General features: G+C 49.0%; 2 protein-coding genes across 8 annotated transcripts in view; one reads left to right on the forward strand and one right to left on the reverse strand.

Annotated features, from left to right (window-relative positions):
- Window positions 1–4,610, forward strand: part of KDM1A (lysine demethylase 1A) — a 50,688-nt gene extending 46,078 nt beyond the window's left edge. For all 3 annotated transcript variants that reach the window (XM_087760503.1, XM_087760501.1, XM_087760502.1), the window contains one exon: window positions 242–4,610. In XM_087760503.1, the coding sequence (XP_087616629.1) occupies window positions 242–427 (186 nt within the window). In that variant the 3' untranslated portion in view covers window positions 428–4,610. The remainder of the gene's footprint in view (window positions 1–241) is intronic.
- Window positions 4,611–11,070: 6,460 nt separating this feature from the next.
- Window positions 11,071–27,834, reverse strand: part of LUZP1 (leucine zipper protein 1) — a 46,891-nt gene continuing 30,127 nt past the window's right edge. For 4 of the 5 annotated variants that reach the window (XM_087760496.1, XM_087760497.1, XM_087760498.1 and 1 more), the window contains 2 exons: window positions 23,066–26,342; window positions 17,633–17,857 (listed from right to left, as the gene is read on the reverse strand). In XM_087760496.1, the coding sequence (XP_087616622.1) occupies window positions 17,633–17,857; window positions 23,066–26,224 (3,384 nt within the window). In that variant the 5' untranslated portion in view covers window positions 26,225–26,342. Of the gene's footprint in view, window positions 16,077–17,632; window positions 17,858–23,065; window positions 26,343–27,834 lie in introns of those variants that run through there. The other variant, XM_087760500.1, reaches the window with a different exon arrangement.

The following is a 27,834-nucleotide window of genomic DNA, read 5'->3' on the forward strand; positions in this document are numbered from 1 at the left end:
TACAGTCATTACAAACATGAAACCCTCCTGTGAAATGAAAGGTGTATATAAAGATTTTCTTGGTAATTTGTAGGACAGGTTAAAATATTTTTAATGTAGACTATTTTATATGCACCACCTTCATGTTAATGGAGACTGTGGTGTGATTAGAGGACTTCTGACATTATTCGTAAAGTATCTGTTTGCTGCAGAATCTGAAAGAACGTGAACAAGCCGTAACAGTGTTCTCTGTTCCTCCCAGCCTATTCCTCGCCTGTTTTTTGCGGGAGAACATACAATTCGCAACTACCCTGCGACTGTTCATGGTGCTTTGCTGAGTGGACTGAGAGAAGCCGGTCGCATTGCAGACCAGTTTCTTGGGGCCATGTATACTTTGCCTCGCCAGCCTACGCCTGGGGTCCCCCCGCAACAAGCTACCAGCATGTAAGAAAAGTAGAAGGTGTCAGAAGAGGAGCAACAAGACCACAGTGCTGCTGTTGTCCACTCTTTGGGATGAAGATGTTCACGTAGTCTGTAACAGTATCTGCCGAAGGGACTCCACCATGAGTTACTGTGTAATACTTCCATTAGAATGGCCTTACAAAAACTTACCTAACCTTTGACTTGGCATCCTTTTAAAAATCTCTTACACAGCTGTTTGAAGTGTCAGTGTACACAGAATCCTTTACTACCAAGCTGGTCTGGGACTTTTTTGACTCTGCAGATACTTTTTGAAAGTCAAGCTTATAGCTGGAGGTTTTTTAGGGTTTTTTTTTCTACCTATATGTGTATTTACAATTTGGTAATTTCACAAGACCCTCTAGAAGCTGGTTGCTACGGATAGTAGCTTAGTGTAGAATTTATGTAAACTTCTTTGTTGGGTTTTTTTATTGTTTTGTTTTGAAGAATAATATTTTTTGACCAATTCTATTCTTATCTGGCATATGACAATTTGGTGCAACTGTTTCCCTACTAGTAGCAGCAAATCACACCCCTCCAAAATGGTCCATTGGCTGCTACACCATATGCACCCTGTTTCAGAAAGAAAGCTGGTATTACTAAGAGTGTGCTAAGCATACTGTTTTATTAAATACTTTCAACAAGAGAAATAATAAGAACTGGATATTTGTAAGTTAAAAACTAGAAATATTATTCATATTTGTTTATGTAGAGACAGAGTTGCCTAGACAGTAGGTTAGCTGAAGGACCTCCTCTCTTCTGCGTGCTGCAGGTAGGCGCTCTGTGTACCTGTTGATTCCGTTCCGGCTGGGTTGACGAGATGATGTGGCAGCTGCCATTGTTACGCTTCTGAAAATCACTTTGGTTCGGCTGCTTTTCCAAATATTTTCCTTATTAATTCAGCACATAGAGCCTTCCTTTCATCGCACAGAGCAGTCTTATTTAAACATTTAGGTCCTTTTTTCCTCTCCTTTCCCCACTTAGCATTAGACTTTTCTTAATTCTTCCAACTTTCCTCATCCTCCCCTTCCTAGAGTTTATTTCTATCTCATCTAACCATGGTCTCTGTTCACACTGTTTTTTCTACTTTTCAGTTGTTCTGTTCTCACTCTCTCTGACCCCACGTCTCTACATGTGTAGTCTGTCCCCATCTCCTTCTGTCCTTGCACCTTCTATTCTGCTAGAGGACCGGTACCTCCTCTTGTTCCATGCTCATCCCTCTGCAATTACACTGCCCACACTTTTCCTGAAGAAAACATGACTGCAGCCCCTCCTTGTTTATAGCTGTATTGTCTTTGGCCACAGACTCTCTATCTTCTAGCATCGTGGCTTCTGCTGTTTTCTTGTGTCTCCTCCTTAGTAGCTGGAGATCATTCTTCCTCCTGACTGTGTCTGTTATCTTCCGGTTGCTTTCTCATTAGATGTTGAAGTGTGTGAGGAGGGGGTACCTCCATAAGGAGTCCTTCGGACAAGAACGGGGAGGACTCTGATGAGGCGGGGTAATAGTCTGTGAGGGGGCACAGACTGGAGGTGTCGAGGACTAAGCCCATTTGAAGTGGCTGGATTTGGTGCCATGGGGGACCCTCTTCCCTGAACCTCTGTCTAAACGAGTGCTGCCTTCCCCATATCTCTAATTTTGCAAATGTCCTTGCTACTTGAGCCCTTTATTGAAAGGGATGCACCTCAGCAGCACTACTCACCCTCGCATTCCCTTCCAGGGGACAAGGCAGACTTTGTGATGGGTGGTCAGAAAACTGCCACTGAAGTGGGGCAGGAATTGGGAGTCCAGCGGGGCACGGAGGAGGGGTGTCCAGGGGGTGACTGAGAGCGAACAGAGAGTAATCTGAGACTCGGCACTCCCTGCCTTGCGTTCGGGTGAAAGCCTATCAGCACCACTACCCAGAGAAACCCTCTTCCAGGATGAGCAGTGTGACAGCCGTTAAAACACACCAAGAGCTGATCCAGTCTCTTGGCTAGTCTGATTGAAGGTGGGAAAAGGATCCGAGAATTGGGGTGCTGTGTTCTGTAACCAGGCTTCCAGCCTCTATGGGTCTCCGTATTTGTGGAGGGGTTTGCTGTTGGGATTAGTGATGGCGCTGTCTCTCGCCATGAGGCCTGTCATCCCACTTGCTCTAGCAAAGTGTCAAAAACTCAGAAAACCACTTCTGGCCCACTGGAAAATAAAATAGTCCTCAGCTTAACATAGCCAAATGGTGTCTTCTCCAGACAAATATCAAGCCAATTCTGCATCAGCCTATTAATGTTACTTTCAGCTGCTTTGTTGTGCTTTATGTTTGTTCTGGCTGAGACTTAGCAGATTATTCAGCAGGCTAATTCTGTCAAACAGCAGGCAGTAATTTGTCGAAGACATTCAAATGTAAACAGAATTCCTGTTGCACATTGCCATTGGTTTGACTGAGTGGAGCTAATCTTTCACCTGACAACCAGACCGTTTTCTCTTTTCAAAAAGACATCTGAAAACCATGGTGACCACTGAAATCAGAAGGTGGAGATGAAGCCCTGGCAGTTCCCACCCTTTGTGGAGGTGTGCAAGGAGTTGGTGGGTGTTGGCTGATGTGGTGATGGGCATGAGCAGAGGAATGGGAATGCCAGGAGGTGGCGAGGAGGCCTTGTGACTTGGTGCAGCCTGTTCGTTGCTTTCAGAGTCTTCATTGGAAGATGAAGACCATGGTCTGTGGCTTGCTGCACCTTGCCCTCTCTGTTATCTCTGGGGACTCTGGACCTATTCCTCAGCCAGCCCCTGCTAACAAGCCCTAGTGGGTGTTAGAGAGTGAACAGCTCAGAGTACTTTCAGCTCTTAGGGGTGTTTGAGGCTCAGTGAAGACACAGATCCGGCTGTGCAGCAAGTTGCTGGACAACTCAGAGCTGCTGTGCTGCAGCCCCTGCCCTGCATGGCCCAGTTTCTCGTGGTCAGTGGCACTGGTTGCACCCTAAGCAGAGGGGAGCAGTGGCTGGGCGAGGGTCAAAGACTGCTCCCTTTGTTCTGGATGAATCCTGTGGAATTGCTGGGATGGAGGGGGGAGCTTGGGGGGAAGCATGATCACCCCAAGGCCAGCTGGAGCTTGCAGACCTGGAAAAGGTGGCAGTGGTGAGTCAGCGTAGCGATGAGTCAGCTTAGTGCTGGGGTTCAGCTCTGCCAGGCCACATGGTGAAACTTCCATGGTTTGTCCAGGAGCAGGATGGTCTCGCACTCTTTGCAGCATCCCAGTGTGTGATACTCCTCAAGCAGGTACTCTCCCAGCAGTTAGCAACTCGTGTCCCGCTGCTTCTGTCATCCCAGGGGTGCCTTCTGCTGTGCTTCAGGGGTGGCTCTGAGCCCAGGCTATCAGTGTGTGTGTTGAGCATGTTGCTCTCTGCTCCCTGTGCCAGGATCTGTTAGGTGGGCCTTCAGTCTGACCATGACGGCTGGTCCCATTGAAGTGCTGCCTGTGCAGTCTTCCTACCACGGTCACCTACTGAGGAGGAGATGGCATTGTAACTAACGGGGTCACCAGGCCCTCTTCATCTCGGCATCCTTCCTCGTGGTGTAGCCATTCTTTCCCTTGCTGTTTGCTTGCCCTGACTTCCCTGTAGGGGTTGCCTGAGCTGTTTCAGCATATGGTGGATGACCTTTATCACAGATTTGAGGCTGCTGGGCACAGGCAAAGCCTTGTGACCAAGTCTGGTCGCACCCTCGGTAGCGAACCTTTCCACCTATTCTCAGGGACTTGCCACTTCTCACTCTGCTCCGTGGGAAGGTAAATTGCATTTCCAACAACAAAACTGGTTGGTGCCCATTTTGGAAAGAAAAATATTCTTCCCTAGTTGGAGCTCCCTTTCTGTACTGAAGGTGAAGGACCACGGTAATCTGCCATGGGGATCTGAATCCTGAGTGCATGCGTTCGCTAGTCAGATTGTGATTTCGGATGGGGTGAATCTGCAGGAAGATTTGTATTTCCCAGTTCTCCAGCTGCCTGTGTTTTTGTCAGGTCCTAGCATCTACTTTGCAATAAACTACTGTCAGCTCAGGGTCTTTGTGTTCAATCTTTGTATGGAATTGAGAATATTTGCTATGGTCTTGCCTGTAGTGGAAATTAATTGCAAAGCATGGGTTCTCCCTGTTTTGTTATCGTAGTAATTGACTGGATCATAAACCTAGAGGAACAACTTCACTGGAGTGCTTCAGTTTCTTTTTTTATTATGAACCTTTTCATCTGACTCAGTCTCTTGCTGTATTTCTAAAAACTTCAACTGAGGGTACTGTGGTCAAGGTGCTCACAGTTCATCTTTTAGTCTTTAAGCCATGAAGTGGCTCCATAAAGTGAGGTGACTAAACTTAATTTATTTGTATACTTCAGATTCTTTTTAAAGGTGGTGATAATTCCATGAGTTACTTTTCCCAAAAATTTTTACCAAAAGAGAATTAGCTGCCACGGGCTGGTTTGGTTCTCAAGTTTGGTGCTTTTTCCAATGATTTTTTTTGCAATTTCCAATATATCTAACTTCTGAAGGCGCAATTTTTTGTTCATTTGGAAGTAATATTGAAACTTAAAGGAAATGGTTATCCTGGCGTTCTTCCCCAAAGCACACGGCCGTCACAGAACTATTGGCATGCTCCCAGACCTTTGCTCAGGGTGTTACCAGCATCAGCTGGATGAATGCCCAAACAACCCACAAGAAGTCACCTTTAGAAGGTCAGTGGAGAGGGAAAGCATCCCTTTTCATATCAGTCATGAGATGTGTCTTATGCAAAGAATAAATTGTCTTAAAATAAGTTTTTTCCAGCTTTGCCAATCGGTCTGCTGAAGCTGTTGCTTCTCTACAAAGTCTGTTGGCTCCTGCAGGGCTTGTGGAGTCTGTCCGTTACTTCCAGGTGCTAACGGGCATCAAGTCAATGTGGTGGCTGGAAGTTCCCTGGAAAACATCAATCACAGAGGCCGAGAAATGCAGTAACATATCCAATTCACGTCAGGAATGCAGCCCAGGCTCACAGTCCTGCGCTTCTGTGCGTGCAGCTTCATCCCATTCTTACATATGCACATAGCCACGGGGCAGAGCCGCTGACCAAATTCTCTGTCACACGTGGTTCTTCCCCGTTTCCAGCCAACCACAGACCGTGGTGATGTGGTACTGGGAGCCTTTCAGTCGCGTCAAGTGTGACGGTGCTTCAAAGAAACACAAAGCAGGTGCCTGTTTTCACCGTAGCTGTAGGTGCAACCTTCCTGTGTCCCGATGGATCGGTGAGGAAGGCTGACAGCTAGACTGGCCTTGCTTCGATGGTATTATTAATGGGCCTGTTCTTGCACTGACAGAACAATTTTTGTAGCTTCTCTTGCAAATATTGTCTGGTTTAGTACATGCTTCATAAAATAACAAGCAAAATAGCAGCAGGGTGACTTGTTCACAAGCATCCAGAAGTGCTGTTGAGCTGAAGAGATCGCTTGTCGTGTTCACACTCTATCAAAGTGTTAGAGGTGGACTCAGCTGCACAAGTAAGTGCAAACTTCAGACCACTGCCAAATAAAAGATGTGCAAAGACATTTCATGGAAGATTTTGCAGAAAGAATTATGATAATGTTTGAAATACCTGCTTAGCGTGGGGTTTCTCTCACCTAACCTTACACATTTCCTCTGCACTGGTTGTCTAGGCTCCCTCCAGCCACACTTCTCCAGAGAAACTCATTATGTCCCCGTGTCCAAAATAGTTTCAGGACCTTTGAGCCTGTTAATGAGGGCTTTGAGTTCTGGTAACGCGGGACCTACATCCAAATCTTTCTTACTAGTATGTGGCCAGATGTGCCACGCGTACAGACCTCGGGTATTGTTAGTGCAGTTACGTGCCGTTAGCTCGAGGACCTTCTGGAGATGGTTTCCATTTACCGTGTTCCAGACCCAGCTCGCAGCTCTCCACTCTCACAGAAACTGCTTTGGATATATCCTGTGCTCGGGGATCTGCTGGCTCATGGGGCCAAAAGTTTGGATCTCTGTTTTATTAAATGGTTTGTTGGTGTTAATTACACCCCTCCGTGAAGGGACTTCTGCTCCCTGTTGTTCTTTTGTTCTCATTTCTAGACGCTGTATCACCGCACCCCTATAACTTTAAGGCTGTTTCACTCGAACAAGGGTAGATGACCCGTTTTTTTAGACTTCATGCTTAAAAGACAGAGATACCTTGGCCTGCCAGCCCAGCCTGGATGATGAAGTATCTTTTCCATCTGAGGGTTCATGCCTTTCAGAAGCCCCTGAATGCATTTACCTTGTTTGTGGAGAGGTCCTAGGTACGAGTCTCTCTGCAGAGACCATCTATTTGGATAACCACTTGTTTTAGATGGCAGTTACCTGAGCGAAGTCGCTGGCTGTACGCACCTCCGGGCCGTGCGCTGTAACCCCTGCGGGTGGTGCTCGGCGCGTCCATCCTGCCAGCTAGCCTCTGCAGCGTTCGCTCCTCGTACCTCCACCAAATGCTGCTCCTCTGCTTGAGCATCTGGTAATTAGTGCTAGATTTTGCAAATGGTGAAATTACTGTTTGCTTTGCTTCCACGCTGCACCTATGTGGAATTGTGTTTGAAGTTACCCAAGGTTAGAACAGACATGTGGGCCACAACCACCTGAAAATGGAAATTACTTACCTGGGTGCTGTATGAGATATGTACTCCACAGACTCAATACTTACCCTTTTTCTTCCTCATAGCCCCGCATACCTTTTTTTCAGATTTTTTAAGCCTTGGGTGCTCATGGCTTAACACATGGGGAGGTTCAAGTCTCAGCCACGATCCACTGTTACAGGACAGAAGTGTCTCCAGTCTCGGGTTCTCGGGCAGAGTTAGAACTGATGTTTGGACAACACACTCCTGTCCTTAGTAACTTTTCCTGGCTCACAGAATTGTATCTTCACTTCTGAATAACATGTAAAGCTAGTCAAACTGCTCAATTTGAATGCTTTTTCCCGATTCATTGAGGATACGTCAGCGTGCTGGTCTCAGGTAAGCATGAAAAAACATTACTGCAACTGGGAATGTATGTATCAGACTACTGAATTCCTGATCAGCAACAGAAGCTAGATTTTTCTGTAGCTGTGAATGATGGAGGATGTAATTTAGAACGGAGTGTGACCGGAGTACTCCATGTACTCCATTTGCCTTTGTTACACCTTACGCCCTTACCTGATGCTTCCCGTGTGCCCCTTAGCCCAGAGGGGCCAGAAACCTCGCCATCAGCACACTCCTGCTGTGCTCCAGTGTGCAGTTTGGTTTGGGTCAGCACAGGGGGAACGTGCTTTTTGAGTGGATGAGGATTTAGGACGTTATTTACCTAGGCTTCAGGGTGCTGTGGTGGGTATGATGCACCCAGCATTCCCTCGTAGCTGAAGTGTGAACGGCTTGGGCAATACACCTGTTCTCAGAAGCAGCTGAGACGCTGCGGCTTTTGAAGAAAACAAGATTTCCATTTATTGGCAACTCATCACTGTTCTGGAGGTAGCTGGTCCAGCTGAGGAGACAGGATAGCCAAGCTGCTCCTGAAGGGAGTCCTGGGATGGGAAGGGCTGCAGCTGGTAAGATCTTGGTGGGCCTGAAGGCACCTGGAAAAACTCCAGCTGAGAACACTGAGCTAGTGCAGGTGTTTCATGAAGGAAACGGTGAGGGTTGATCTTGTCCTCGCCTTCACCTTCCTCCAGTTGCCATTTTCAGCCCACTTGTTTTTATTTCACTGTTTGCCCTGTACAGACCCAGCTTTGTTGGATGCACCATAGGAGTATCCTGGATGGGAGCTTGAAGTTAATGGCTTCAACTCTATGGCTAATCCAGGCCTAGTTCTGTCATTGCTAGGAGGACGTTGGTTTATTCTCCACAGCACCATAACGGGTGATTAGCCCCAAGTACGCAGAGGCATTACCCACGGTGCACCGGAGAAGTGAGAGCAGTGCTGGGCCCCAGTCTGGGTCACTAAGAGTTAATGTCAAATATGTTCACTGGCAGCCAGCGTTGGGGCTTCCTGCGCAGAAGGAAACAGCTTGTGCTCCCAGTAACGTGGTGGTTTTTAAAGAAGATAAGGGGAGGCCCCAGTGCCTGAGCAAGGGAGCGTCGCTGCGGATGAAGGACGGTATTTGGCTGGCCCCAGGGAGGCAGTTTGCCTGTGGCCATCCCGCTGCAGGGCTGGAGGGAAACATTGGCCTTCGTGTTTGTGGTGTAGGGAGGCGACGGGGTCATGGTCTGTGAATGGAGCCACGCGATGCGTCTTGGCCTTGGAGTCCTAGGAGAGGCTTGGAACTGAGCTGGTGCAGATGAGTCCAGGGAGGCCTTGGACCAAGTCAGGCGATTCTCCTCCCAGCTGAGCTTTGCAATGGCAAAGCCCCAGTCTCAGCCTCCTACTTGTTCATTTATTTCACCCTGACCTGGCTGCGTTCTTGCTTGTGCCATGGCCGCCTCAGCAGGAGGGTGCCCTCCACCCTGCTCCCACCTCGCTTTACCCTTGTCTTCTGAGGCCTGACAGATGTTGGCTTGAATCCTCAGCAAGCCGAGGAGAACAAACCCGTCCCTTTCCTGTGGTGTCTAGGCCACCAAGTGATGCAAAATACGACGGCTTTATCTGGTGGTGTTTTTGAAAGGAAATAGCTGTGGCTGCTGTGCCTGACTTCGTGCCATCTGTGTGCTTGGACAGTGTGTAACAGAGAAGATGTCTGTGGGGACTGAAGGGGCTACGTACCCTTAAACCTTGTTTCCATAACCTGATGACAGCCACACAGAATCCCAGTTCAAGTTGAATGAAGAGAACTTGAAATCAATTGTATATGTCCATCTGTGCAAATGCCAAAAGCAAGGAAGTAAGTCTGGGTTTCAGATGCCTTGGATTAAAAAGCATGTTCGTAAAGGTATTAACAAGGCTAAGCGCACCGGGAAGCTGCTGGAAGGCAGGCTGTTGGTGGGAACGTGAGTAGCTGGGTGCCCTGTGCCAGTGAAAAGCGACGCTGCACGCAAAAGGCATCCAAAGATCAGCGGGCCTGGCTCCGGAGGCAGGCGGGTGCTCCCTGCCTGGCTACGACGGCGCTGAGCCTTGGGGCTGTTCTTCTGGTTGGCGTGGGGGTCACGGTGGTATCAGTTTGCAAGGTCAGGAAACACAGGGAGGGGAGCCGTCAGCTGCCCCCGAGGCTTGGGTCAATACTGCTTTGGATGTGATGCCAGAGTTAAAACTAAGACGCTACTTAGACCCCCGTGAGTGGCTGATTGGGAACCCACGGGACAAGAAGCAATGCTTGATCTGGGCATGGGCAGCATATGCAATCTGCCTCAAAATCTCACCAATAAAGATGATTTACAGCAGCAACCTTCTCACAGGTCCAACTAAAGCAGAAAGGTTCGCGGCGGGAGTAATAAGAGAGTATGCTTGTTTGTAGGCAACACGAGGAGCAGTTAAACCCACCAAACCAAGTAGATGTGACTGATCAAAAAGAACAGAGTAAAAAAAAGGCTTCAGAAAAAGTGAAGTTTCATGGCCGAGCAGCAGTGCTCTGGCCGGTGGGTCATTAGTCCCGTACACCTACTATAATGTCCTCACGTAGGAGTGGTGAGCCCGGCCTTGATTCACAAACAAGGAGAAGAGCGGCCCTGTGGTACATGCGTCGGGTGTTGGCAGGGGAGAGACTTCGAGCAGATGTGGAAGCTGCGGACAATAACGCTTCACTTACGTGTTTACAGGTCTCTGCTGGCCTTAGCAAGGCAGGCGCAGCAGCGTTTGTGTTGTAGCTACAGTAACAGGTAAGAGGTGAAGAACCACCTCTTTAATGATGTTTGATAGCTGCCTGTGTAAACTGGGACAGAAAGGGGTGTCAGCCAAGCCAAAAGTCAGTTTTCGTAGACGAATATTTAACAGAAGGAATGTTTGTAGGACTTTGCCTCTAGTTAAATGAGCTCTACCCAGGGAGTAGGAGCCGAAGTGACAGCTATGGATGGCTCCTGCAATGTCAGTCAATACCCATAATCCATTTAACAGAGCTTCTTAATAGAGTTTTTCAGTCAAATAGAATAAACCAGATATAAGGAAAAGAGCTTTGTCTAATATAAAGTGTGGTGCCCAGGGCCCCTTATAAATCAACGTACTTCTCTCCAAACGACGTGGTTATAGTCGCGGAGGCTGGTCCTGCATATGGTAGATGCTGATTGTACCTCCAGATTGCAAAAAGTAAGGAACCATGAAGGAGGCTTTGCCACTTGTACTGACCTCTGTATCCTCCAGCTTCTTCCAGGTGATGGAAGTGGATCTTGGTACAATCTATACTGGCTGAGAGTAGGAAATCTAATGGAGCAGTGGCTTGTTTCGCTCTGTAAGAACGCCCTTCCTCCAACCCGCTCTCAGCGATGCCAAGTCCAGGTCATCCAGTCTGAGTGGAGAGCGGCTGTGTTCAGCTTGATTCGCCATGTGTGCATGGTCCGTGCCTTAAATGCAGCCTAGGAATGGATGTATGAGATCTGCCTGGATAGAGGCAAAAACCTAAGAACGAGGTCGACAGACTCGGCACTAACACAGTGCTGCAGACTGGAGGTGCCTCGGCACTTCACCAAGGGGCATCAGTACCTCCGAGTCACGGACACTGTGCAGGGGTTCAGCCGGAGCTATAAATACCACATCACAAACATGTAAAAAGAGGTTTTTATTGGTTATATACTGTAGAGCTGACAGTGTTTGAGTCAGGAGAGACATGCAGATAAAGTGTGTGTTTACATTTGGCATGCAGACTAAGAGCACTGTGTAACTGGGAGGAGGTGAGCACCATCTGTATCCGCTGCATGGGCAGCCTGGGGAGGAAAGAGCTGGCTTCCCTCTATGGAGCATGCTGAGACAGGGAGAGTTCTGAGAGGGTGAAACAGTGCCGATAGCTCTATTGGACACACAGTTTGTTTTAGGGAAATAGGCAATACTGTAACCCTGGAAAATTTGCTTAACTTGGATGAGTCTGATTATGAAAAGATTTCTTGCATTATTTGTCTTCCAACTAAGCTGCCCCAGCCCAAATATATGTCTGCAAATACAAAAAAATAGATTTATTCTCTTAAAAATACATTCCATGCAGCCTGGAGTGCTGCTTCCCCAAGGCAGGAGCCTGCACTGCATGCTGGGCAGCCTGGGAAGATGATCCTTTGGGTCCTTAGGTTACTGACCATCAGAGGCATCTGCAAACAATGGCTTCATGTTTCATCACATACAGAGCAGTCCACTGGAGACTGGCCTGGGAGCAGCGCCTTGACCACTCCAATGATGTGCAAGGGTGGCAGAGATGAGGTTTACTATATTGGAGATGACACCAATGTGACTATTGCTTCAATCTGTAGCTAGGAAATTGCTCAAGTGTCTCTTGAAGCACCGAGGTGCGCCACCCTGCCCTGTGCTTCCTGCCCTTTTCCCTTCCTGGAGGTACCATCTGCGGGAGGACTGCGGGTCCCCCCTCGGCCGTGTCCAGTGAGCTGCAGTTCGACAGTGCACGGCACTGGTGGGTGCACCGCAAAGCTGCCACCCCTCCATGCTACCTGAGCAGCTGGTGAGGCGCTGCTCCGCGTGCTGCAGCGGTGTTTCTGGACAGAAAGGAAGCCGCTCCGTGAAGCAGCAAGCTGCTGGCCCCTCAGGCTGGTGCCAGCCATGCTGGGGAAAGCCGCTGGCTCTCCAAAAGGGACCGGCATCTCCGTTTCCTTGGGAGAAGCGAGCACTGACACACTTCCTCTGTACAGCAAATACATTTACAACTTTGGAATTACCCGAGTGCTTGATACGCAGCCTCGTGGCATCATCAAGCCCATTGAAAAGCCTGTTATATTTATATGCTAAAATTACAAATACTTCTTCAGTGATGGCAATATTTACACATATACTCTATTTTACAGCTGTTCAAAAAAAGTGTGCAATTTGAGTAAAACACATCATTGTGTTTCCTGAAGTCATTGCTATAAGTTTAATAATACAATCAGCTCCTATTGCACTCATGATTAGAGGGCACGGCCCCTTTCAATTTTAAGGAAGGTTTTCTTTCTCAGATTTAATCTCGGTTGTGATAAAAACAACCCAGTGTACAGTTACTGAGTGACATCTGTGTTCATTATTTACAAGCAGTGAGACTGAGTCTAGAGCAAGAGTTCAAGGTATGTGCTGTAAAATATTGAACAAACGACTGAGGCAGCTGGAGAAAGGAGAGACGTCACCTGGGAGAAGCACCTGAGGAGAGCAGACAGTGCCAGAAGAGCTGCATTGCCGGGTCAGCAGCTGGGGCTCCTGCTGTGTGCTGTGTGCTGGCCGAGCAGCAGGGTGAAGCCCTCCGGTTGCCTGTGCCTAAGGAAAAGCCTGGTCCCGGCTGACAGAAGGGGAAAACCAACAGCTCTTGCTGCTGGTGGTTTTTCCCTTGCACTGCAGCCACAGGGTTGCATTACTGGGGTGAGCTGTGGGTTTGAAAAGCCGATGGGTAAGCCAGGGGTTTGTGGGTAGGTACAGGGAAGCCTGCGTTAACCCAGCACATTGTGTCGTAGGGATGCAGAGCTTTTGGGGCCAGGACTGAAACCAGTTCCCTTGGAAAGAGCTTTGGAAGCACCACACTAAGCTGGATCCATGCCAAGAACGTGAGAAGGAGAGGTCTGGTGGTGTACGGCGGGCACCCAAGTGTCCCGTGGGATGTGGACCACTGTCCTGCAGCAGGACAGGGCTCACCCCTGGGAGGAAAGCCATACAGTCGCTGCTCAAAGTGATCCTCGTCCTCTTCAGTGCGTATGTGCTGTCCGGCTGTTTGTCAAACTAAGCTGCGGGTCCTGGGCAGGAGTGACACAGGGCGGGGGAGGCCCTCCTAAACATGCTGCTTCTCTGAGACCGAAATGCAATGCCAAGCAGGTCAGCAGCAGCGGTCCTTCCACAGTGACTGTAACTGGGTATACGTTACACGGCTGGGGAGCTGCTTAGCAGCAGGTTTGGGAATGTAAGTAGAGGTAAATAATTACTGTGGTGTCTGAAGAGGCAGGTACATGCCAAGACGACTCTAAGATGCGAACTCCCGGGTTCAGCAAGCAGGTACTGCAGGCGGCATTTGGGCCGCTCGCCGCAGAGCGGCTGCACTGGCTTGGAGGTGTTCTTGCAGCAGCATCTCCCATGCAATGGATGGAAGAGGACCTGAGGCAGCATATGTAGTTTTGAAGGGAAATATTTTCTTTAACATGAAAATAAGGGGCAAAGAGTCAGACCGTAGCATCCCGAGGCTGGCAGAGGCTAGCAGGTGAGCCAGCCCTGGGAGAGCACTGCTGAGGTGTGGCACTTCTGCTCAGGCTGCGGTTCTGCTGATCAGCTGTGGAAGGCCTGCAAGATTGCACGAGGAGGCAAGGGAAGCTGATGCCATTCAAGCAATCGATCTCAGAAATGTCTTTTTTTGTCTGAGGGTGGTGGTGATCCTGGCATATAGTTAATCTCTGAGCAAAGCAGGGTGCTCAGGGTGGCTACTGCAATTTCACAGGCTTGTTTAAAAAAAAAAACAAACCCAAACCATTGTGGTTTCAGATTGTAAAATACGCACTGATTTTCAATACTTCCTGATAAACATGGGGCAGGGGGAGGCATTTCAGAAATCTGAATTTAACTTCAGAATTTCAGTTTCTTTCACTTCTAGTTTGGATTTTGAGTTTAAAAATTTTTGCCCATTATACCTGATGATATATTTATCCCATTCTGTACTAGCACTGCCATGTCGTGTTATGGTAAGAGATAGCAGTTGATATAATTTATTTTAATATAATTTAAATTTAAGATTATTAGAGCTGCCACTTAGTACTAATTTAAAAGCACTATCTTTTTGTCTTGTTATGCAACTTGACACTTACACATGTAATGAAATACAAAAGAATAAAATGAAGGGTTAAAAATATAAATTTGGGAAACCATCCAAAAATTGCAAAAGGAAACACTTTTTTCCAAAAATATTTTTCCCTTCCTCCAAACAATCTTTATTAAAAAAAAAAAATTATGTCATTGAAACATTTTCCTTTTTATATAAATGTTTTCATAGATGATTCATTTGCCTCTCAGAATTGAGGCATATAATTCCAAGGGACAGGGAGGAGACACAGCATATAGATGTGCGTGTATGGACAGGCACACGCACGCTGCTGTGGTGACTGCTCGTCTGGAAGGTGTGATGTGGGGATGAGCGGGGGGTGCAACTCAGATATGGGAGCTGCTGGGTCACAGCTGTTCCCGCAGCACCTCCAAAACGGGTAAGGGACCTTTTCCCTTCTGCAGCATCGTCCTTGTCCCTCCGCAGAGAGGGGCATCTGTTCCCAACAGGCATTAGAAAGCACTGGGGGAGGTCAGTGGTGGTTGTGTACAGGACAGGAAAACCGTGGGCCAGCCCTGCAGCTGGCTGGTGGGACGTAAAGGACTGGGTGAGCCAGATGCAATCACCTCGCTCAGGGCAGATGCTGCTCCAACACCTGAGCACCTCTTGGAGCTGCGGGGGCGGTGTCTCCCCCAACAGCGATGCCATCTGCGCTCGGCGGCCTGTGGGCACTGACAGGGTAACATACCTCTGTGTTTGAAGCCATCTGTGACCATACCTGGGTCCCAGACGTGGTGGATGGAGTGGTCGTGAAGAGGGGTACAGACCGAGGCTGCCTAGGTGGCCATACCAGAGCTCAGCTTAGGGTCCAATCCTGCTGTCTCCACCCTGTTTTTGGAAGGAACAAGGACATTCTGCTTGTCTGTGAGAAAAGCACTTGTTTCTGTTTCCCTTAGAGCTCAACTGCTGAGAACGAGCAGCAGAGTTGTTGCCTGCAGAGTGCGATGGACATAAAGCTTCAGGTAAAAAAGCACCCCAGTCCAAGTCAGGAGGAAGTTTCACTGCTGTGTGAACTGCTGTTGGTTTGGCCCAGAGGATGACTTCTTGGTGCAAGATCTCAGCTGGTGATGAGTAGGTCATGCAAAGCTTGTTGCAGGGGCTGACAGCAATAGGGAAGAAACTGCTTCTAAACAACATTTTCTGCTCTCCTTCCCTCTTAATGTGTAAAGCAACCAGTGGGGAATGGTTTCCTCCTGCCTAGAGACAGAGAGTGCTGGGAACACAGGTACTGAGGTGACCACAACCCAAGCCAACAAGGGTGTATTAGGAAAATGCAAACTCTCACTAGGAACTGAAAGCTTTCAGTTGTGGAGCCGTGTGTAGGATAGCTGTCGTGGGCTGGTGGACCATAGTCACAGGGATACTTCTGGGATCTTGTCTAAATACAAGTGATTAACAAGAAGTTCTCTCTTGTCCAGGGAGTACCATCATTCAGAGTGGCTATGCAGTCAAGCTTTCCATACAGAGACAGACCTATCATCCTATGGAGGAGATTAAGATTGCAGATACAGAGATGAGAAGTGGGAGTCCCCTGAGCAAAGTCTCTGCAGCTGCCTCTCCAACAACGAAGAAAAAGAACTCACTGGTAAAGCTCCTGTACCTTGCAAATCGCATTAGAAAACTGGTTTCAGGCTAACTGAAGCCTCTGGAGAGGTTACAAACAGGTGTGATGCCCGTGAGCTTGGTACGATCCTGCCTCTTGCTCCACTGCGCAGCGTGTTCATTGAGTGGAAGGGAATAATACAACTCATCTCCGAGATGTTGTCCGGCAGGTACGGGAAGCACCCTGTAAGAGACAACCCCGCAGCATCACAGACTGGCCAGGACCCACAGCTGCCTCTGGCAGCATTTTTGCTCTGGGGAAGAGCATCGTGATGGCCCTTAGGCAGCCATCCCAAGGCCCATCAGGATCCTAGCCTGATGGCGGGGCAGGGGAGGGCAGTGGCAGGATCAGTCTGGAAGTTACAGGCTCTCTCAGCGTTTACAGTGGAGTAAGCCCAAAGGAGAATGACCCAGCCCTGCCCCATGTAGGCAGGGCCTATTATATTTTTTTATGCTGTAACCTGTAGCCTGCACCCACTTCCACACCTGGCACGTGGATATTGCAAGTGAGATGCACAACACCTGACAATACAGAGGAGGTGGAGCTGATCTAATGTCAGAGCACATCTCCGTGTGCAAGGTGTACAGGCTCCTGTTACAGTCGGTGGAGGTCTGGACAAGACAGAAGATCAAAATGATGGTGCGTATGTTACGGGGACCTGACTTTACTCAAGTTTTTATTTGCTGTTGACCCAGTCCGTGCAGACAAAGGAAGCGCAGCCTCAGGTACAGGAGTCTGCCTCTGGCCAGATGAATGTCACTGTGGGTAACATCTCTTGGTGACCACACAGAGCATCGCTGTGGTGTCCCTTTCCTCAGCTACCAACAGGGACAGTGTCAGTTCACTACTCTACTGCAAACATTACCTATCTCTAAATGCCAGTCTGCAAAGCTCAGGTGGGACCATGTCCCTCTGGGCTCTTAATTCTGTGCAATTTCACCAAGAGATAGGACTATGTAGGGCCCTCAGCTGCCTTGCTGCAGTCCTGCTGCTCTCACATCAAGACACAACAACTCCTGTGCACAGCCAGTAAGATACACTGATGACAGGTTTGAGGGCTTAAGATATTTCCTGCTGTGAGTGATCCATAAATGGAAAGATGCACTTTGCTCTAGGATGCTGCACGGGCACAGAGGGAATGCCAGGAGGAAAAGGAAGTCTTTTGTACAGACATAAGCATGGCTGTGCACCTAGGAGCTAAAGTCTGCCCGGACCCCTATCTCCTCTGAAGGGAGCCCCCTCTGAAGAGGCTGGAACACATGTTTTTTTCCATATTTCAGGCAATAAGTCATAGTCGCTATAATGTGGGCCATCTTCCACTTCTTTGTGTGTCCAGAAAGATGTGTTTTAGGAGGCAGAGCAGCAGGTACGTAGCAGCAGACGAGCACCCTAGTAGTACAGCAGCCAGCTGAAGTGGATAAACCAGGGGCTCTGATTTTGTCTCTCCAAATGTTTTCTTTTCCATCCCTGATTGTCCAATGTGTGCCAGAGGATGACTAGATGTAGTGCCTCTTATTCCCTGGAGAATGGTTTTAGCCATAAAGCTAGCTGAAAGAAGTTTAGAACAGAAACATCAGGTCGTACTTTTTTACTGGTATAGGAAACGAGTAGACTAATTTACCGAGGCAATACAGTAGGCACTCCACCTCTGGGCTGGGCTAATTTAAGACTGGATTTCTCCTAAAAGGTTTACATTCATTTTGGACAAGTTCTCTAAGTTACGTTACTGGGAGGTCAGTTCAGACATTGGTTTCTTGCCTTGTAACTCTCTTTTCTGGATGGTCCTGGAACTCACATACCTGCTCCTCTACTTGGAGCCCCAGTGGTGCGCGGGGGTTGGATTCGGGGTCCTGCAGCTCCATCTTGGTGGCTGGCCTTTTCCCTGGTGTGTCAACCTGTGAGAGGTACTCAGAAGAGCCGTACTGTTTTCTTCTGGAACTGGGCACAAAATCTTTGCTTTCATCCTGTGCGAAGGAAAACAAAAAGGGTTGGGACTCAGAGACTGTGAAGGGGTCTAGAATAGCACTGGGTTCCTGATCCTGGGCTTGCAGCGCGAGGTGCTGGCTTGAGTCCCTTTGGCAAGGAGGGACTCAGGCCACCAGGCCAGCTCTGGCATGTCCTCACTTATGTGCTATTTCATAAAGGTGGGGTTTTTTTTGTTTGGTTGGTTGGTTTTTTTAAACCATCCAGTAATTTTAAGCCAAGTTATGGGCACGGGGTCTTCTGTTCAGCGGAGTGACCTGTGCACAAATCTGTGCTCAGCCTGCGTGGTTTGCTGGCCCCAGAATGCTTGTATCCATGAGGGACTATCAGCAGAAAATCCCACGGTTTAGTGACTGAAGCAGTTTCTTAGAAGCATTAACTCTGAGCTTTAACTGCCATGGGTGGGGAGTGGCTAGCAACCTGAACCTCCCATTGTCTTGGCAATGAGGATGTGACGTGGGAGTGTCCTACACTGTTTTCCTGTCATAGGCATCTAAATGGCACTTTTAAACTAACTAATGTTTTCTTGAATGTCTGCAGAGACATTTATGGGATCGTACCCTCGGAAGCCATATGAGGAGCGGCTGAAATCACTTGCTCTGTTCAGCCTGGAGGAGAGGAGACTGAGGGGAGACCTCATCACGGTTACAGCTTCCTCACAAGGAGGAGAGGAGGGGCAGGCGCTGATCTCTTCTCCCTGGTGACCAGTGATAGAACGCGAGGGAACGGCAGGAAGGTATCCAGGGGAGGTTTAGGTTGGACATTAGGAAAAGGTTCTTCACCCAGAGGGTGGTGGAGCACTGGAACAGGCTCCCCTGGGAAGCAGTCATGGTGCCAAGCCTTACAATATTCAAGAAGCATTTGGACAAGGTCCTCAGACATAGGGTGTGAATTTTGGGGTTGTCCTATGCAGGGACAGGAGTTGGACTTGATGATCCTTGTAGGTCCCTTCCAACTCAGGACATTCTATGATTCTATGGTTCAGCAGCCTATGGTCTGCCTTATGGTTGGGGCACCCATGTCTTTTACTGAGGCTGCACCCTGCTGTGAGTTGCGGGGGGGTGAGGAGTCCCTGTCACCCTCCAGCTCCCCGGGAAGAGGGCAGTGCTTTTGCTGTCGCTGGCTGGAAAACCTCCTTATCCACACGTTCCAGCATGCTGTAAGGCACGATCACACCAACATCAGAAACAAAACAAATCATTACAATGGTGAAATTACAATTGCAATAACGTAATCAGCTACTGGGCAAAGCGCAATGGCTGCGCTGCTCTACTGAAGGCTTTATCAGCTCTGCTCGCTTTGGGGATGGCATCGTGTTTGCTGAAACACGCAGTGCACGGCCCTGTGAAGGGGCTGCGGGCACTGGTGGAACAGATTTGGTCTCTGCCCTGTGGCAAAAGGGATAGCAGGGAAGGGGGAGGCAGCAGCCCCCGTGCCTGGCAGAAAAGCATCTCTGAGGTGGACGCCAGGCTTTGATGGGCTCTCAGAAAGAAGGTGACATCTGGTGGGGACGGGCAAACATCTGCCCTGAGCTGGCCCCGCTGTGGGTGACATCCAGCAAACACTGGACCTGGCCTCCCCCTTGCGATCCAAGCCCTACAATAGAAGTGAGACGTGAGCAGCAGCAGCAGCACCTCGGTGAATAGGCACAGCACAGGGACAGCTCCCACAGGGCCCTCCAACCAACCAGGGGCCAGAGACAGCCATGGTGGGCCAGGCTGCTCGCAGAAGTGAGGTGATAATTTTAATTTAATGAATGGCAGTCATCTTGATGGACCTGGACAGCTTAGCAAGGGCTAGGCACCTCTGTATTTCTGATACAGTAGCTGTCTTTAGGGATGAGGCCACTGGGTGAGCATATAGGAGCTCCATCCCCTCGGGCATCAGACAGTGTCAGTCTGTCTGCCGTCAGGCAGCATGGCTTTAGCATGACTACCAGCCCAGATACAGTGGTCTCAAGGAGTTTTGTAGGAGAAGAGCTGAGCCAGGGCCATCAGGCTGGCCACCCCCCATCTGTCAGCGAGGCAGACCAGTACCTGCTGGTACCGCAGCAGAGCTGGGTCAGCTCCATGGCACCCCGAAGGACAACCAGCTGGTCACTGACAAGCACCTGGAAGCTGCTCTGAACAGACTGTGACTCCCAGGACTCACACACAACAGAACGGACCCCGTGGGCAAAGTTACTGAGGTCCAAGGAAAGATGAAAACACTGATGTGGCGTGGCTGGCTGCGTAAGTAGACGCTTATGTGGAGTCAGCGAGGGTGAAATGGTGATGGATGCACTTTCTATTAGTCCCTAAAGCAGAGGAGAGAAGGGGCAAGAGGCAGCACATCCCTGGATAATGTCAGGGAGACTTTTCCACGAGACCCACCCACCATAAGACGGTACACATAGCTTCACTTGAAGAAAAGCCTACCTTTAGGTTTTTCTCTAATTTATGCAGCACACAGCCCAGCTCCAGTCGTATTAGTGTCACAGCCACAAGAAAACTGAATTGAGTGCATTCATCTTGCATTGCTGCCTGCTCATCTGCTTGCTGCCTGCCAGTGCCTTTGGACTAATTCGGGCATTGCAAATTTTCAGCAGTCAAACATCACACCAGAGAAATACTGACTTCATTATCTGAAACACGAAGCCCAACGGAATGACTGCTTGAGGTCTTGCACCTCCTCAGGTCTTTTACGGGAGCCCGAGGAAGGCTGGCTGCAAGCACTAGAGGGAGCTGGTCCTCAGGCTGCAGCATCCATCCATCAGCACCCACTGCTTTCTGGGTCTGCCAAAGCAGCGCTCCAAAGAGCTGCTAGTTCTGTAGCACAATTATTGCTAAGAGCTGCAGATACCTCCTGTAGCTTCATTAGGGACATTTGCCTACATCAGCGGTACAAAAACGGAAGGCTGAAATTACACCTTGTGCCTTGGCATCTCCTTGCAAGAGTTATTTCCAGGTGCTCAGTTTGTGTCTGTCCTGAAGGACAGGCTGAGGCAGGGGCCGAGCCTCCAGCTTGCTTTAGCCTCCTGCAGCAAATGGTCAGACAGGATGAGTATTTCTCGGAGGAGAGGAAGATGTATTTTAGCAAAAGCAGCACAGACCCCGTGTTTCCCAAATGGGATTCTTAAGGCAATCTCAGACTTTGGACAGTGGAGCTGGGAAGAGGTGACATTGATGCCTTCATAGGAAAGCTGAATGTGCAAAGTTAGCATAGATCAGTGCCAAACCTTCTGCCAGAGAAACAGCTGCATCTTTAACTGAAACACAAATCCCAGCAGAAACACACTGCTTGTGATATGAGGCATATTATAAGCCTGAAGATACCCTTCAAAGGGCAGATACTTCGGTTTTTTTCCAAGGGCATATTTGAGCTGCCCAAATGCATAAAATTTGGTATATCTGTAGTCTTTCAGGGTAACTTCATGCTCCTCATTTACAAGCTAAAAATATATTTAATTTATGACCAAGAATTCAGATTTGTGACTGTGGTGTCAGGGTGATTTTATTTCAAAGTATGATGCAGAGAGATACCTAACTCAATACCCAACAGCCCTGTGTGAACTAACCACGCACTCGCCTTCCTGGCTGCTTGTCACCGCAGACACGGGCAAGGCTGGAAGCCAGCTAATTCATCAGGGATACCCAGGATGACCACACAGAGGCCAGGTTGCTCCGTCAGGTACGCTTCAGCTGCTGCTGTAGGCACACCGCGTAGCTAGCAAATTTGATCTGACAGTGAGCCTGAGACCACCCGCAGAACGAACTGCAGAGCTACACTCCGCCCTGGGTGGGCTGCTGGGGGGAAAATTGGAAAGAAATATGAGTGCCCACTCTTGCGGGCTCCATGACTGACCACGCGTGAGCCCAGCTGCAAGTGAAGATCTCCTCAGCTGTGAGACTTGAGGTGTGTGGGTGCTGTGAATTCAAACTCCTGGGATAAAGGGAGGCCCAGGGATGGATCTCCCGTTGCCCAAGCACATAAGCTGCCATTATGCAAAAGGACAACCTCAGTCATGTCAGTTCTGCCTGGGTTCATGAAAGAGAAGTACAGACTGCCTGTGACCCACAAGTGACCCTGGCCAGGGAGACGATGTATTCTCAGTGTCCAGCTGTAGCTGGAAGGCCAACCTGCACTTCCTAACACCAGGCAAAGACTCTCTGTGAAGCAAAGCAATGGTGCAAATTCTTCTGTGCTTCTCATTGCCACAGAAGTGGAGGAGAAGTTTTGCAAATGTAAACTTCCTTTCACATCTGCAGCACCTCATCTGTGTCAATGCCGGAGTCGTTCGGTTATGAATCTGTCCCTTCTGCCACCAGCCCTGTCAGATTACTCAGCCCGGCTCCTCCTGGAGACTTGGCAATGGCAGCAGCTGCTTAGAGCAGTTCTACGTAAAGAGCAGAGGCAGGAGCTGCAGCAGGAACAGGCACGTGGGTCAGTGGACTGGAGGGGCGCTTGGTGCCAGTGAGCTCACTTGAAATACGCTGGAGCCCGCAGCTCCGGTGGCACGTACAGCTCACCAGTCCAACTGTCTGCGTGTGTCAGCCCTGCTCTGAGGGCCTCCCCTCGCTGGTAACAGCCAAAGGAACAGGAGAAGAGCACCGCCATCCCCCTGGCTCTTGCTTCTTTTCAGGTGGCACACTGACATAGACCAAGGAGGGAGCAGCCCTGTGTAACCAGCCACTACTCATCTGTTTAGGAGATGCCCGGGAAGCATTTCCAGACCAGAGTCTGGCTTCACATGGGGAAACCATGCAGCTCTTACCAAAAGGAGCTATGTCTCTACAGCTGCTGTTAGAGCTACAGCTCTGCCTGAGGCATAGCACTGTTAAAATCTGCTCATTTCCATCATTTTTTTCATTACTACTCCAAGTTGACAGTGCCATGCAAAGCCGCTCTGAAAAGCATACCATGTCCTACATAAGCTGTGACTATGTCTTCTCTGATCTTGGCAAGACCAAATGCTACTATACAGTTACTCATATGGCATTACAAGACCCAAGCAGATGGATCTAATTTCAAGAAGTCTAAATCGAGTACTTCACATATGAGATGCTCCACTGAAGACAGCAGGAGCTGGGAGAGGGCAGCACTTCAGGAAATAAGCTGTAAGACTTTCAAATCAGGCACCCTACAACTAACAGGCAACTTGGAAAATCTCATCAACTGAAAGACAAGAGTGTTTAACACAGGCTACTTACAGGTGGTGTGGTCCGGTGCCAAGCAGAAGCCGCTGTAGGATCACTTGCATAGCTCCTACGTGTTAGCAGTTCAGACGCACTTAAGTTACTTTTGGTCCTTCGGGACCCCAGTTCGGGGGCACTCCAGGAATTCGCCGTGGCACTGGTCCTTGCTGAGGTCTGCTCCAGGGAGTTTGTTCTTGCACTGTTCCCTTCCATTTCTGAGAGGTCCACCGAGGACCTACACATGCTTGCAGTACTGGAAGCTGCACTTTTCTCCACTTTGGTTTGAGAGTCCTCCAGGGAATGTAAGCCTTGTCTTGTTCTCCAGGAACTTCTCACAGTGACATGTTTTGTTTCGGATGAAGCTGCATCTGAAGAGCCGTGGCTCTTCCAGCTGATTGTCTCTGAAGGCGGCTCGCTGTTCCTCTCCGTGAGTTCAGAAGTCTTTATCATAATGCTGCTTCTGGAGACCACTGTTTCTGCTTTACTTCTCGGTGCTGCCTCTCCAATTCTGTCCGTCTCGGATAATTTCAGAGCACTTTTATTAATCGATATCTCGAAGGGTGTGGGGAGATTGTTTGTTATTGGTGAAGGTTCATTTGGAGCAACTCTGATGTTGCTGGTGGTAACATGCCTTTCCTTTGCTGCTGTATCTGCACTGGTCCTTGGACCTGTTGGCTCAGAAGGGAAGATTGTGATGCTGCTTGTCATTTTATTTGTTACCATTTTAAGAACAGACTTCTGTTTTTCCGACTCTGCCTCAGAAACAGTCCCTCCCATGATTGCCTTCATATCCTTTTCAACAATTGCAGGTTTAATGACAGCTTTTGATCTCAGCGCTTCTCTCGGGCTGAATGACCTTCTGGATTTAAATCCTCCAGTGCTGGCATCTGATGGTTTTATACACTTGGTGGAGTCTTCATCATTTACAGTGGTTTTGTCATTTTCAAAAAGCGATGCTCTAAAAACTCCCCTGGAATTGGAGAACTGCTTGGAACTGACTTTCTTTCTTGTCTCAAAATCTGATTGAGTGGTGGTTTTTTTGCTTCTTCCCAATTCTTCATCTGAATTAAGTTTTTCCTGGTTACTCTGGATGGTTTTGGAGTCTGTTTTTAAGCCAGCATTTACATGATCCGTTGCTGAAGTTGAAGACTGCTCCGTGTCTTCTTTATCAAGACCTGTGAGAATCTGCAGAATGTCTTCCTGACTCCTGGAGCGATGGGAACGCTTTGTTAGTGTTGAAGGCTTCACACTTTCAAGTGAGGTGTCTGTGAATTCTTTTTCCTGGGAGATTATTGCTCTTTTAGCCCTCCCCTCCGAGGACTGTCTGTGTGATGCGGCAAAAGTGGTCACTGCTTCTGCTTTAGAGCCAGTGGAGTCCGATGCCGACACATGGGAGGAGAGGTGGTACCTGTAGGCCGAAGCTGTGCCGTTGGAAGAGGTGTGATTACCCCTTGCGAGCAGCGTGTCCCCCGAGCAGTCACTGCCTTCTGCCTGACTTGTTTTCAGCTTCTCGGCCAAAGAAGCCACCGATTCTCCTTTGCCTGACTTTTCATCCCGTGCGTCAGCACTGGTTTGGCAGTTGCCACGGAGCACCTGAGATGGCTTTTCAGCCTTGGATCTCAGGCCTGTGTCACCAACAGATTTGGAAGGTGCTTTCCAAGATTTCTGCTCCTGTGCAGCAGGAGGATATCGGCTGAGGACAGATGGCTGCTCTTTTGATCTCTTCCCCTCATTCTGTGTGGTGCAGCCTTCCTTCTGACCAGAAGAGAAAGTAGAAACTAAAGATTTCTCTTCCAGTCTTTTTGTATCTGTCACAGCAGTGTCTGAAAGGGCAGATGCACCAGATACTTTCCCCGCTTTTCTGTTCATTAAGCTTGGACTGGGCACCTGCTTACCGCCATGGCCGTAGCTGTCGTTACTGACAGAGAAATCTCTGTTCCTTGCTCTTTCCCGGCGCTGCTGCGGCGAGAGCTCCCTTGGCTTGTGCTTGGCAGCTGTCAAATCAGATGTGACACCTCTGTATTTAGGTCTGTCGTGTTTTCCCCTGCTAGAAAAGCTTGTATCTTCATTTTCAACCTCTCCATTCTCCAGATCTTTCTGCTTCTTTATTTGCATTTTTATTTCTTCTAGCTGACCCGTTAACAGTTTGTTTTTATTCTGTTCACTCAAATAACTGTCTTGCAGGTCATTGTTTTTGGCTCTCATTTTTTTAAGTTCTTCTTCTAAAGATTCAAAACGTTTGATCTGAGTTTTAAGTTTCTCAATTTCTTGGGTGAGATCTTTCACTTTGTTGTCTTCCTGATTTTTATTCTTTTGGTTTTCCGATTTATTCCTGGTTTCATTTTCTACATGTTTCAGGTAATCCACACTTCCCTTCCTCCTGGTCTCCTTAGAGGGCAATGCAGAAGTCAAATCATCTTCAATTCTCAAATCATTTCTGTCCAGGAGATTATTTGATGACCTTTCTAGCAAGTTGGATGCATTTCTAGTTTGATCTGCCCTATTTAGTTTATTGTTTTGTTCCAGTTTTTGTGTTAGCTCCTGGATAATTTTTTCATTCTGCTTTTCTCTTTCATTAAAATGTTTTCTTTCAGTGATAAAGCTCAGCGCTAAGGATTTCAGTTTTTCTAACTCGCCCGTTAAGCTCTGCTCGGTTTTATCCAGCCTGTCCTCAGATGCTTCCAGTTCTTTCACTTTCACTCTAAGTATTTCTAATTCTGTAGATATCTTTTTGGTCAAGTTCTTTTCTTCATTGAGGCTAAGACACAGCTGCGTACAGTCGTTCTTGCTCCTGCCGAAGGCCTCCTCCAGCTTCTCCAGCTCTGCCATTCTCTTCTGAAGGTGTTCGATTTCTGACTTCAGCTCTCGGGTAAGACTCTCTTCCTCTTCAAGTTTTTCTTTCATTAACCGGCAAAGCTCTTCAGCCTTCCTAATTTCTTCATCCTTGCCTTCGATCTTCAGCACTCTTTTCCGCAGGGCTTCGATGTCAGCCAGCATGCTGGAGTTGCTGCCTTCTGCCTGGATAACTTTGTCCTGGAGGTCAAGCAACTCATCCTCTGCTTTCTGCAGATTTTTGGTTGCTTCCTCCAGTTCATCAAGGCGGCGACTAAGACTCTGCAATTTGAATCGTAGGTGCCGATTTGAGGTTTCCTTGTAACCTGTAAATTCTGCCATGTTTATTTTTTATTCCTTTTAGATGAAAGCTTTGCTTAGTCTGGGTGAATGGTGTGGTCTTTAACACCTTGTGTATTCCTGGTACGTTACTGTTTCTTTGAACAGAGGCAATCTCACCCTGAAAGAAAAAAATGCTTAAAATCAAGAGTTCAGAATATAAATATTCTCACTGTATAAGTTAGACTATAAATGTTTATATAAATAGCTTTTTAATTAAACACATTTCAAAGTGCTAAATTAGGAGAAATGAAACTGCGGAGAAAAGCCACAGTCCACTTTGGTTATACAGGGTTTCCAAAAATAGCCTGTTCCCAATAGCTGAGGGAAGGAAGTGCCCTCCTCCGCTGGTCTGCACAGGCCGCGTGTGCACACCCGGCCGACCCTCACGCCCGGTGCTCAACGGTCAGCACAAGCTGCCCACATGCAAGCTCTTGGGCTGTGGGGGTTCATGGACGTGCAGGACTCAGGCCCCTGTACACGGACATGCCCACGCAGCAGACACCTCTCTTCAGCACTGCACCAGTCTCCTGAAGATGCCTTAGAGATGGAGATTCAGGAACCATAAACAAGACCTGGAAACTAGAAAGTGCAACCCCCAGACATCTGGTGGCCACTGAGGAGGGGGTGAGCCCTCCCCCCGGCTCGCAGACGGAGGGTGTGAGAGCTGCTGCCAGTCAGCACTGCACATCGCTGCCAGTATTTCTCCTGCAGCCCAGGCTGCTTGGCAGAAATCTTCACCTGGGTTGCAGTCACATCCCGAGGACACCATGTCAGTGGAGTTTCAAGTTTCTCCCTCCTGTTTCAAAAGCTGTCGTTGCCCTTGGCTGCCACCCACTCGCCCACCCAGGAGATAAGCAGGTGCAAACACTTACGCCTCTCCTCCTTGCTGCCACTGACAATGAGCAGTGATTATAGCACACGAGCACACTCAGACGCACTAAATGTCGATCGCTTCCCAGCTCAGCTCAGAGGTGGCAGGGCTTTTTTTAAACAGCCCCTCTGTGCTTGGCAGGGAGTAGCAGGAAGGGGGACCGGAGCGGGCCAGAACGGCTGCTGGGAGGATCTGAAGTCCCTCTTTGGCGCTCAGCATTAGCATCACCCTGTCCTGGGCCTGAGGCACGTCCCCAACATGTGCAAGGGCTACTGCAAACTTGAGGCGGGGGGGGGTGTGACTGCAGCTCTTCGACCTGCGCCCTTGCTCAGGCTGTCTGCCTTGCAGCAGGACTTGGCCTCCAGCATTTTTGTGGAGCTCCCTGCAGAGGAAACACTCAGGAGTTTCCTATTTCACAATGCCAAGAAGGGAAGAGCAGGATGTGGGGAGGAGACAGCGGCGGTAAGGGAGACTGCAGAGCCCCCGACGCGAAGCCTTTGACTGAAGGTGATTCATTTCCTGGCACAGGGCGGGGGGCAGGGCTGCCAACGGTGCCAACGGTGCCAGCAGGCCCCCAGCGCGCACCGGGCACTCGTGGTGCACGCCAGGCACCCTGCGACCCCTCTCCCGAGGGACCTCCCTCGCTCGGGGCGGGGGTCACCAGCCTATCTGCTTGGTCTCACGCACCTCAGGCAGCTGAAAGGAGCACCGCGAAGAGCACCCAGAGGGGAACCTCAGC

This window comes from Nipponia nippon, unplaced genomic scaffold (assembly GCF_047370975.1).
Source record: "Nipponia nippon isolate SJK-2023a ecotype South Korea unplaced genomic scaffold, ASM4737097v1 scaffold_23, whole genome shotgun sequence".
In the NCBI taxonomy this organism is placed as follows: Eukaryota; Metazoa; Chordata; class Aves; order Pelecaniformes; family Threskiornithidae; genus Nipponia; species Nipponia nippon.